Below are 12,958 nucleotides of genomic sequence, written 5' to 3'. Positions count from 1 at the left end.
AAAAAAATTCAAGGTGGGCAACTGCCCACCCTTGGTTGCATGTGGCTTCGCCACTGCTTAAAACACTCGTTATATCACCGTCTGATTTTGGGATTACCGCATTTGTGTGGTCTTTCTGTGCTCATGCTCTTGATTTCGTAGGAGAAGGTAAATCGCAAGATGTGTCTTGGAAAGTCCAGGGTTCGAACTGGCAACTCATTGGGATGACACTAGCATATTACGACCCATCCTTTACCATCTGAGCTATACCCCAGGAGTATTACCGTCTGATCTTGAAATATATTAAAAGTTTATTATATACATTTGAGATCATTTACTTCTCAAACCAGAAGCCAAAAACTAAACCAGTGATTCAAATTAAAAAAGCTACTGATGCAAACCAGAAATAAAAAAGAAGTCTGTTTAGATTTTTTACCTCTGTTACAAACCGAAAACTACGATTTTTGGAATAAGTTTTTAGCTCTTGGGCTCATTATTGAATATATTTTTATGAATTTCATTGTTCGTAATGGAAATAAAAAATCTGAGCAGACCTTTTTTTTTCGCTTTTGGTTTGCATCAATAGCAATTTTAATTTGAATAATTGATTTAGTTTTTAATTTCTGGTTTGAGAATCAAGTGATCTCAAATGCATACAATAAGCTTTTAATATGTTTCAAGATTAGACAGTGATGTAACGAGTGTTTCAAGATCAGACGGTAATGTAACGAGTGATGGATGGTTAACATTAAGTAAAGTTCAGTGAGCAAGTAGTAACAATTCAAAGTTAAGTAAATAAATAATTACATTTTTAAAATTCATTTGAATGTGTATTAAATTTACTCGAGTTTTGTAAACAACGCTCATAAGAATCTAACCTCATTTATTTAGAATTTAAGATTTAGCATTTAGGATCATCACAATCTGTCTTGACAAATTCTCCATTAATTTAAGATAATCAAATTATAAGTGCTAATTACTTTTATATTATTTTTTTTCTTTTTAACTTGAGTACAAAAAATTATACCAATGAAAATAAATCTATCTTTTCTTATAAGTGCTGATGAATTTTGGTGTTTGATCCCATCCAACGTCACCATGGTAGCATATTCAAATTCAATCATATGTTGTCTCTTTTATCACAAAGATGAATTCATTAATATTAATATAAAATTATATTAAAAATATATTTATAATCTTTATCACGTGTGATTGATATAACATATCAAAAATATTATTTAACACTCAAGCATAATGTCTAGTGCAACACTTTTATATTAATGTATTATATTATGTGTCTAATTAATATAAATATATAATACACTAATACAAAAATATCATATGGAGAGAAAAAAAAGTAAAATAAAACCTTCAACTCCTACCATTTTCCAATTTTTTTTTACTTGGTAGATAAGTATTTTTTTCAACAGATGTGATTAATTATACTTAGCTCGATTTGAATTTTTTTTATAAAATTTGGTTTGCTTTGATTTTGGTATAAAAAAATAGATTTTTAGTTTTAACATTATTATTTTGGTATTTAATATTACTTGAAATTTATGATTATTACATGAAATACTATTAAATTTTATTTTATTTATGAAGTTGTTACTAATCATAGGGTTTTTTTTTTTTTTTTTTTTTTTTTTGTAATGTGAAAAAATCGAGGGGTTCATAATTATAGACAACCTTTAGTTTAGACTATCTCATCCTCTTTAAAATTCACGTTCTATCTTGATTGAGTCTAAGTGTACGAATAACTTTGTTGCAAGTCGAAACTTGAAACTTGACTTTTAAGATAAACACATACGATTGCCTAATTCAACATGAAAATAGAATCAAACTCTGAAATCAATGTATCATAGATCTTGAACACGTGTGACGAAATTTATGTGTTACCCTACAAGTTTACTAATTATAGGTTAATGTCCATTACAATTAATGTATTTACTAAAATGACTTAATTTTTTATTAATTTTACTAATCAATATTTGGTTATTTTAATTAATTTATGTTTTTTTCAATTAATACGATTAAATTTATTGTTGTAAGATTTTAACTCGATTTGATTTTATTATATATAAATTTGATTAGCAAATTGCTCCATTGCCCACTAAAATAAGTAGATGCTCACCCCGCATAAAAAATGCCACTTTTATTTGGTGTGTTATTTAAAAAGTACAAAATTTGTTTATCAAAGTTTACAAAATTATATCCCATCACGTTAAAAAATAGGGATATTCATGAAAATAATCTAATTCTTTTTTTGTAAATTTATAATTTTATCAAAAATCTTTCAATTTTGATAATTAAATTTAAATTAAATTAAGTAGGTACAATTTTATCCAACATATAAAATCAATTTAGGTTTATTAGAATAAGTAAGATAAGATTGTATCAATACAAGATTAGAATACTTTCCGGACCAAAATATGAAATTATAAAGATAATAATAGAAAGTATTACAAGATTTTTATTAAACTATTTGTTAAAATTTTTGAAATACACTAGAATACACATGCGTTATTTTTTTTTATCTGTTAGGATCAAGATAAATTTATTTGGAGAAGGAAAAGAGATAAATTTATTTGAAAAAACCAGAAAAGAAGTCACGTGACTTCTTTTTTAAGGATTGTTAAATAAATTTAACAAATATAATGAAAATTACTTTTGTCTAGAATACTTTTTATATCTTATTTTTTTTAGTCTATATCTTAGTTAACAAACACTACATTAAAGAGAATGTATTCGTGTTAACTTGGTATGCAAGTGTCATATTTGTGAGATCTACATGTACATATAAATAATAAAAAAAATATAACTTGTTGCATATAATTAGTTTATTTTTTACAGGTTATATATAGTTATATATATATATATTTACTTATGTGTACGTGTGAGTTCTACAAATATTATTATTATTATTATTAATATTATATGACACTTAACATGCCAAATCATCAATACACTATCTCTAAATTAATTGATAAAATTACACCCAATTGAGTCAATTTAAACATAATTGTCAAAATTAAAAAGATTAAATAAAATTATAAATTTATGAAAAAAAAATAAATTATTTTTATAATTAGCACTCAAAATATGAGTTATTAAACCTAATATAAATTTAAAAATTATAGTAATTTTTTTTAAAAAAAAAATTAGCCTATACTAGTCGAGTTCATTATTAAACTTGATAATTGAACTCAACCTACAAAAATAGGACCAAAATTGAGCCAAACAGAACCTAAATCCATTAGATCGATTCATTTCTTGAGCCTACTCAAACCCATCACATGTAGCCACTATAATTTACACTACTAAATTTACCAGACCACAATATGACATGGGATAATTAGATTTTGCATAAACTTGCTGAGATTTAAACCCTAATCACAAAAGATACCCCACCAAAACCCCATTCAAAAACTTGAATTCATTTTCCAACCTTTCCCACACCAGAAGATCTAAAAACACTACTTCAAAAAGATATATACACATTAGCCTGATACCCACAATAACCAAGAGCAAGAGAAAGAGCAAGATTTACAATGGAGAAAGAACAGATGTGCACCAAATAAACAAAGGGGTAAAGAGCATGAACATGACAAGAGAACACTAAACTGCTGTCTTAGATACCTACCCTGATTGCTGCTGTTATCTACAAGTCCCAGCCATCCTTCCTCCCATTGAACTCTGATTTCCTCTCTGTCAAACTGCCATACATCTCTGCGAATTTTGCGAGACAGTTGCTTCTGATTCTGTAATGCTCATCTGTGTTTCGGCTGATTGCAACACCCGAAAGCTTGGATGTGTCGATGGCCCAGGCCGGTTTGACATACTCGACTGTGTTGGACAAGCTTGCATTGGCATACAAGTAGTTCAACAGCACATCCTCGCAGTTGAAGTACTTGTCCACCAGCAGCCTCCCAGCCTTGGCTTTCTCGTCCCAGTACCTGTCGAAAGCCACCTGGCTGTCAATGAAAGCTGCCCCCGTCAGGATCATGTTGTACCCTCTATGTGCGCGGGCATGTTTCTCACCTTGGTACTTCAAGGGGCGTCCATGAACGAGGCGCGGGTAGTAGCCCACGATTCGATCAGGGTGCTCGCGCCATACCCTGAAGCCTCGTTCAATGTCATCGCATCTCATCACAATATCATCGTCCAGCTCAAGAACAGCTCGGGTTTTTATCATGGGATCTGTCTTGAACCGATTGTTAAGGGAGTTTCGCTTCTCTACTCTGATCCTCACCGGCACTGCTGAGTCAAAGTCACTTAATTCAGGAGGTTTACCTTTGTTCCATACGACAACAATCTCGCGAACTGAAGCACACCTTGAATAGTGCTTGACGTACATTTTAAGGTTCCAGAGTCGAGCATCATAAGTCATTGCTAGCAATGTGAACTGGGAATAATGACCTTCCCAAGGATACGGTTCTTGTGCACCATTGCCTCCATAAATATAAAAAACACCGTAGCACGTCAGGGCTACTCCTGCTGCAAATATGAAAGCAAGAACCAAAATTCTAAAGCAAGTCTTCTGCTTTAGCCTTCCATGTAGCAACAAACACACTCCATTCAAGCGACTACAAAATTGTCTTAATCGGGAAGAAAACAAGTTCGACCTCTCCCAAGCCAATAAAGCATCACTTCTCTTTTCCATATTGTGCGGGCACCAGCTCAGAGGGACCAAGCACTTGACAGCACCAAGTAGCATACCCAACAATACAACAAGCGCAACAACAGTAACAGATGATGCACAGCCAATAAAGAATCGATGTGTTGCATCACCTGAGCGAACACGATCCCCATCCATAATTCCAATCCACTCTCCAGAGCTAAGCTGTTGCACATCAAGGTGATGGTAGCGAGCACCATTCCATGCATTTGGACCCTTTTTTGGCTCTTCCAAGCCTAGGGGCACTTCAACTTCTATGAAGTCATCTTTGCTAAGAACTTCAATTTTGAAAAGCTGTACACATCGCCCATATATCTCGCTAGAGTCTTGCGCTATGCGATAAAGGTTTCCATTATAGACAAATGGTCTGCCACCATTACGAGCCCCTAAACTCTTCTGCTCTGTATTATAAATAGGATTCTTCTTATGCGGTATCCAAGGACCAAGTGGTGAGCTACTATACCAGATTTCCAACCATTCGTTCTGGTTGGTGCCAATGCCACTGTGATCTGACCCAAAAAGCCAGTAGTTTCCTTCATGAAAGATGATAAATGAGTCCGAAAGGGGCTTTTTCATTATAACTTTCTCCAATACCCATTCCAAAGGAAAATTTACAGCTCGATAAAGGCGGAGTTCCCCTTTTGCCCTTCCATCAGGCATCATGTATACCTTCAAGAGAAAAATAAATATAGAAAATATTCAATAAAATGTAACTCCAATTGAATATTACCACATAAGGAAAAGTTTATACAAATAGGTCCACATTGTAAATTATCGACAGCTTTATGTCATGGGACTTGTGTGGGAGTGTGCATTGTGGCATCAGCATACATCAAATACTTCCACATATTTTATGTTACTATAAATTCTCAACTATCCACAAACAAAATGTACTAGCATTTAAATTCATATCTTACCTGGCTATTGTAGTCAAACACATACGGATATGACAGATCCCACTCTTCATCTAAAACAATACCCAACTGTTGCCATGTTGCTCCCTTATCAAGGCTTCTTGCAACTCCAATATCTCCTTGCCTGGTGATTGAATTTTTGGTCTCAAAGAATAGGTAAAACACATCTCCCTGAATCATCACACAGTAACATTGACATGATGGTAAAACACATCTCCCTGAATCATCACACAGTAACATTGACATGAATGACATGACAAACATCCTTGAAGTAATTTCAGAACAGAAATATCTATGCAGGTTTACAAGCAGGAGCTTGTAAAAAAGGGCAGCTGTAGTGAACAAGACTCCCCGCTTTACAAAGCCAAGGAAGAGTCTTTTTTATACACAACCTTACCCGAAGCAAGAAACTTATACATACATGAAAAAGCTGACCATGCACGCATATGTATTAATAAAATTCCAAGCCCCAAAAACTACAGATCAAGTAGAGTCTGGCACTGAATTCCAACTGAAATATCCAAAATCAGGCCAAAAATGTTGGCCAAAACATAAGAGGAGAATGAAAAATGAATGAAAAACCTCTTCCATGGGATGTACATAAAACAATTCAAAGTAGAAGCAGCTCTAATGTGAAAGGCATTCGATCGTCCTGCAAGAATTCAGAAACATAACAAACTCCTAAGATCTAAATTGACAAGAATCATCCAGAAACTCCAATATCAGCACCGTTTCAGAACATGGGTCAAATACTTGTAACTTTACCCTCTAGATCACTAGCAAGATTTACAGTAATGGGCCCAAGATGTGAAGAAGGAAGTACCCTCCCAAGCTTCCTTCATTTAAGCTAACTTCCCCAAAAGTCCTCACATTTCTCGAAGCAAGTAATGTCATCAAAGATAAAATCTCAGAGGAAAGCGGTCTGCACGCATATGTATTAATAAAATTCCAAGCCCCAAAAACTACAGATCAAGTAGAGTCTGGCACTGAATTCCATCTGAAATATCCAAAATCAGGCCAAAAATGTTGGCCAAAACATAAGAGGAGAATGAAAAATGAATGAAAAACCTCTTCCATGGGATGTACATAAAACAATTCAAAGTAGAAGCAGCTCTAATGTGAAAGGCATTCGATCGTCCCGCAAGAATTCAGAAACATAACAAACTCCTAAGATCTAAATTGACAAGAATCATCCAGAAACTCCAATATCAGCACCGTTTCAGAACATGGGTCAAATACTTGTAACTTTACCCTCTAGATCACTAGCAAGATTTACAGTAATGGGCCCAAGATGTGAAGAAGGAAGTACCCTCCCAAGCTTCCTTCATTTAAGCTAACTTCCCCAAAAGTCCTCACATTTCTTGAAGCAAGTAATGTCATCAAAGATAAAATCTCAGAGGAAAGCAGGCATACTATTTGCACCATTACTTCCATGAACAGACATATATCATAAATTGTAGAACTGGAGCAGTACAGGTTTCTTAGAACTCAAACCAGGAAAGCACAGTCAGTTGGTTCATAACCAAAAATCAGGGAGATACAGATATAGAGAAAGGTCCCAAGATGGAGCCATTAGACTAGTGATACACTAAATGACCCTTCCCATATAGTTAGTCTAAGTTGTCACAGAAAAAAGAACATGAAGAAATACCAAGCCCTTAAATAAGGATAAGAAAAAAAGAAAATTAGAAGAACTTCTTGACCATAAATTTCATTTTCATATTAACACATTTAGACAACCCTTATTGTAATGGCAGAGAAACCCATGATCCTTTCAGTTCACAAACATGACGGCAAGCTAACAAGGCCAGGAGAAAATCAGCTGCAATCCTTCTTCATAAACATGAAGATACTAAAAGACTGACAACATAGAAACAAAAAGAAGCAAGAAGAACAATAAGAACTAAAGGTTACAACTTCTGGTAGCACCTTTACCATTTGATACCCATCTCACCTATCTAAAATACTTCCACAAGATTTAAAAGAACCCTCACATAGCTGGAATGAACATTCTCTACAATAATTTCAAGCTTTTCTAAGACAATTAGAGTGAAGAGGCTTGTTCAAGACACCATGGTCTCAAAGAATTAGGAACAATAATACAACCACCAAGCACTAATCCCATTAGGTGAGGTCAGATACGTAGACTTTAGCATGCCAAATTATGTTCATATTTTGCAATGTTGGTATTTAATTACCAACATTTTATAGCATACAACAGAACTAATCTTACATCCATCTGATAAAAATTTTCTTTTAATTTTAAATTTTATAATTGCATAATTGCTAAGACATTTATCAATTTTAATCATCTTACCCTATTTCATGATTAATAACCTCAGTAATTTTTCCTTTGTTTTGAACAATTGATCTAAGATATTTGAATTGATTTTTTTTAAATAACTCAATCTTCATGTATCACCACAACATCATGCATACTTCCTTTTTTACTAAACTTACATTCTATATATTCAATTCCCGACTGACTCAAATAAAATCATTGAATTCCAAGGTATCCCTCCATAACCCAATGCTTGATATTCATACTTTATTCTCCCTTTCACCAAAACTATGTCATCTACAAATAATAGCATACTACCAAGGCACCTCTTCTTTGATGTGCTTAGTAAGTCTATCCAACAGGAAATAAAGAGATAAAGGCTCAATACAACTACTTGATGTAATAATGTAATCATAATTGAAAAGTCTTTGTATATGTTCCAAAAATCCTGACACACATTTCTATTATGTGATGTGTCTATTTTCTCTAAAACCCTTTACAAAACTTCTATGGGATGTATGCTAAGTAGCAAGCTTGCTTGGTTTTTAGTTTTTCATATACTTTCTCATTCCACTACCATGACTTTTTCGTGTGAGGCCTTTTTTTTTTATTCTCCTGAAATAATCTATCTTGTGTTTCAAAGTCTCTTCTCCTAGAACTTTAGCTATGATAATCCTATCTATATTGTGTTTCAAAGTCTTTTTAAAGTTTTTATCCATAATCATTATCACTTCATTCCTTATAGAATTCTTCCTTGAGTACAAATTTTATATCTTACTCAGTAGACATTTTAACCTTCTCACCAACCCATCTCATCTCTTGGAGGCAAATAATATGGATTCTTCTCCTATCACATCCACCAACACCATAGATTTTTCTGTCAAAGTTCAAATATTCCATAACTCAGTCTTGAGTTCTAGACTAACTTCTTCGCTCGCATGACTCCATGAAAATGTGTAACTCCTTGCAAATTTATCACTATATCCAAATGCCAAAGCAGTGACACGCTAGCCCATTTTTTTACCATACTAGGCACTATAGTGGATCACTGAGAGGATTCTATACCAACAAAATATGTTTATGCATAGAATCCATCTTAACAAATTCAATGGTTTTTACGCTGATTGTTGACTACCTAACACAACCCTTCTCCTTTATTTGAGCTTGATAATAATGCAATAAACTGTAATACTTTCAAGAGAATTACTTAACCCAGAGAAGGAGTTTCTCAAATAAAAAATACACCAACCAAAAGGCAGAAAACAAAGTGCTCCTCGTGTGAGTTGTAAAGTAAAACAAAATGTAAAATAAAATATCCATAGGACATTTACATCCTTAAAAACTAATACCATCACCAAGAGTTGCCCAATAATCCATTACAAGAACTAGAATCTATGAGATATATGAATAAACCCTCAAAAGGCAAGAACCATAACAGGTCTTAACATCATGAAACTCTCAGGTAATGATCCATTACTAATGGGACATAGTTTTATTTTCCATAGCACTGAGAATCTTCTTAATGTGCCAAAAAAGTTTATGCAGTAGAGCACTATTGATGAAGAACTTTTGAGTCAAACAAATAATCCTTCCATCACTCACTGTTGGAGAGTATAAACTCAAAACTGATGACAGTAAAGTTGTAAGCTTGTATTCCAATTACAACATTGAGGATATAAAAACAGCAAGTTAGAAAAAGCATTTCTTGACAACTAAACTACTTGAGTTGATGCAATAAAGAGAAGTGGATAAAATGGTCCTCTCACCAGTATAGTGTACATTGAGGAATGACAAAACTAAATTGCATAGATTCTGACAGGTAGTATTTGCCGTAGAGCAATATTTCTTGCTTGTTGTCAAGAGCTGGTAAGTCTCCACTCTCCGGACATATTGATTTCTTTCAATGGACTAATAATTTTTTCCAGATCTATCGTTTTCAGAAGGCTTTCCTAACCAAAATCCATGAATAGTATTATTGCTCCTCCCTTAAGTGCTACCTTGGAGTGGGCAAGCATCATATGATCAAATTTCGAATAACCCCATTATTAAAACTCAGAAGGAAGAAGGGATTTATCACATAACTGACGAATCACAAACACCAACAAATCCCAGAGAATGTAACTCTTTTGTTTGTCTCAGTCTACTCATTTTGGATCTTAGTTATTGCTTTTCTTTTTTCCCCTTCTATTTGGGATTCTACACCCGCAGAACATATCACTAATAGATCACCTGACCCTATCTACTAAAGTAATGGCAACACAGAAATTCACAGATTGGATAAAATAATTCTCAAGAAAAATGATTATGCAGCTCAAGTGGGGTTAACGAATCTTTCTTGGTCAAATAAAAATCAAAACAACGAAGGAAGATTCTGAAGGGGACAAAAAAGGGAAAGTAAAAACATAAAGAAAATAATGTAAACATGATTTGACCCAAACAGTGAGATTAATGCCAAAAGGAAAAGGGAAAGCACCACCAGTTCCTAATTGTAGTGGTCATCAGCCATTAATATAAATATCAAATCACTTGAATTCAAGCTTTAACAGTTAAAATTATATGCATAAATTCACAAGCTTAAAACCAACACGATAAACCTAACCCAAATGCATACATATAGTAATGCACATATACAGATACATAAATGCATATGAAAAATTAAAGCATGAAATCAAGCAAATGAAAGAAAAACAAAGTTGAAGTTACCTGGACATAAAGAAAAGGATTAGCAACAAAATTACTTGGAAAACCAGCATCAGACGCCGAAGCACAAGTAAGCACAGGATTGGCCACAGGCCAAGCAGCACTCTCATCCCTCCATACATTCACCTGTCACCCGCATTCAACCCACAAGATATCAGAATTTAAAAATAAAATAGGCTTCTCGTTTTGCTAGAGTCGTATTGATACATAACCCACGACTTGAACCCGTAATCTTCTTTCCAGTTACAATGAAATAACCTTATCATTACTATCAAAATATCAGAAACCCACCAAAAACACATAATTGCCCATCAGATAAACCCTGAAACAATCAAATAACAGAAATAAGCAGAGCCCAAAAATCCCAGAAACCCAACAGAATGCCCCCAAAATCACAGAACTTACAGTTTCAATGGGTTTGAGAGAAAAGGGCGAGTCGCCATAGAAGACACCAATCGACCAGGAACCCTCGTCGTCTTCTTGGCAACCGAGTGGAGATAGGCTCTTGTGGGCGTGCGGGGCGATGATCAACCAAGCGTAGACAAACGCAATCAAACCCAACAAGGCGAAGGAGAGTAGGAAGAAGGCAAGGGTCGAGAAACGGTCGCACCGCCACCGCCACCGCCTCGAGCCTGCCGAAACCGCGCCCCATCCCATGGCGGAGTCGCACGTGAAGAGAGAGAAAGCTGCAACGCCACCAGCATTATATAAAGACTCTCTCTATAAATATACCCTATATATATACCACAATCAGATATATAAACGTTAACCATACACATATATATGCATTGTGTATATATATATATATAGATATGCAGAGAGAGAGAGAGAGAGAGAGAGAGAGAGAGGTGGCTGAGTACGCTTTTTCTCTCTCTGGAATGGGGAAACTCAAAGGTGGCACAGAGAAACCCGGTTCCGTTTCATGGAATCACGTTACTGCTCCCGTCTATATATGTGCGCCTGTATATATATATATATGTACATATACACGGCTAAGGTTGTGTTTGGCTATCGCCTTAATTCAAGAGCCTCGAGGTTTTTCAACTTCAGCTAGCTCTTATTTGCAGCTTATTAAACTCTTTGGTCTTCATCTAGTCGATAAGAATATAATCATGCTATTTATACATTACTTTTGTATATCTTAAGTTATATGAAAGGATATTATGATCAAAATATCTTTTATTTTCATGCGTCTCACGCGCCTCATGAGAAATTTTTTTGTCATTGGTACACCTACTAATTGCATTTTTCATAAGAATAAGAGTGTTATAACGACACTTTTAAGTTTTATGTTTTGACACTTCATATTAGTGTGTTTTACATTTGTATAGATATAGCGTAAAATATAATGCATTAATTTAGAATGTCATTTTAAGTATTAAAATTAAATATTTAAAAATAATTACCACATACCAACTTAAAAAATTTATTAAGATTCATAAGGATACTTATATATATATATATATAAAGATATTTTTCAAAAATCGAATTCAATTGACTGAATAGTTATTTAAATTGAATAAAATTGAAAACAGTAAAAAAATAAGTGTTACTTGAGGGAAAAGAATATTATTTAATGAAAAATAACTCTTACTCAGTTAATCTTCGTGAGTAGATTTATAATAAAAAATATTACTTAATTAAAAAGATTTATTATTCGAGTAAAACTAATTATTACTCAAATAAGAATAAATGTTATTTGAGCAAAAGAATATTACTTGATAATAAAAAATTTTATTTGATTAACTTTTTTGTTTAGTTTTACATTGATTTGAGTATTTTGATTTTTTTTTAATAATAAAATCAAACGGAATTGAAATACTCAAATGTAAAAATTGAACCGAATCGGTCTACAAATCGAATTGAATTGAACAACTAATTTTGACTAATTCGATTCAATTTTTTTAGTTGAATCAAAATTTTACTCACCCCTATTTAAAAAGATAAATTAGATGAGATAAAATTTGAGTTTTTTTTTTTTTAATTTTTATGATGGTAAAGTAACGATCAGAAAAGGTGAAACAACTTTAATGGCAATAAATGAGATTTTTATTATTTTCTAACAAATTAAAAGATATTTTTTTTATCTCTTTACCAAACTTCTAAAATATTTAGTATGAAAATATTGCTAAAATTTTAAAATAAAAATAATAATAATTGGGCCAAAATTTTAAACCAAAATGGTGGAACCCATTTTGTTCTTATAAAAAAGCCCATTCGGCCCACCATATGAAAATTCGAAATAATTGGCAATGTAGGAACAAATAATGCCAATCTTGTATAAAAATCAGTGAAGGTTTCAAAAGTAAAAAATAAATATTTTTATAAATATAAAAATATGTATATAAATAATTTATTTTTATTTTATTTTATTAAAAAATTATAGTTCCAATAAAGAGAAATATT

General features: G+C 33.0%; 1 protein-coding gene across 2 annotated transcripts; it reads right to left on the bottom strand.

Moving 5' to 3' along the window:
* Window positions 1-3,333: 3,333 nt before the first annotated feature.
* Window positions 3,334-11,474, bottom strand: LOC127796592 (glucosamine inositolphosphorylceramide transferase 1-like). 2 transcript variants are annotated; one of them, XM_052328792.1, is made up of 5 exons: window positions 11,413-11,474; window positions 10,958-11,238; window positions 10,556-10,678; window positions 5,575-5,742; window positions 3,334-5,326 (listed from the first exon to the last, which is right to left on the bottom strand). In XM_052328792.1, exons 2-5 carry the CDS (start codon window positions 11,207-11,209, stop codon window positions 3,641-3,643), a joined length of 2,229 nt encoding a protein of 742 aa, XP_052184752.1. In that variant the 5' UTR covers window positions 11,210-11,238; window positions 11,413-11,474; the 3' UTR covers window positions 3,334-3,640. The 2 variants fall into 2 exon arrangements, with proteins under 2 accessions (XP_052184752.1, XP_052184753.1); XM_052328793.1 differs by lacking the exon at window positions 11,413-11,474 and having other exon boundaries at window positions 10,958-11,257.
* Window positions 11,475-12,958: the final 1,484 nt, after the last annotated feature.

This window comes from Diospyros lotus, chromosome 3 (assembly GCF_014633365.1).
Source record: "Diospyros lotus cultivar Yz01 chromosome 3, ASM1463336v1, whole genome shotgun sequence".
NCBI lineage: Eukaryota > Viridiplantae > Streptophyta > Magnoliopsida > Ericales > Ebenaceae > Diospyros > Diospyros lotus.
Note: the sequence above shows the minus strand (reverse complement) of the source record. Positions and strands in the feature narration are given on the sequence as shown.

Excerpts from the sequence above, each read along its gene's own strand:
- LOC127796592 (XM_052328792.1), bottom strand. The coding sequence starts at position 11,209 with ATGGGATGGGGCGCGGTTTCGGCAGGCTCGAGGCGGTGGCGGTGGCGG. Across the intron at positions 10,679-10,957 it reads CTCTCAAACCCATTGAAACT|GTGAATGTATGGAGGGATGA; the intron begins GTAAGTTCTGTG and ends TGCGGGTGACAG. Across the intron at positions 5,327-5,574 it reads TGTTTGACTACAATAGCCAG|GTATACATGATGCCTGATGG; the intron begins GTAAGATATGAA and ends TTTCTCTTGAAG.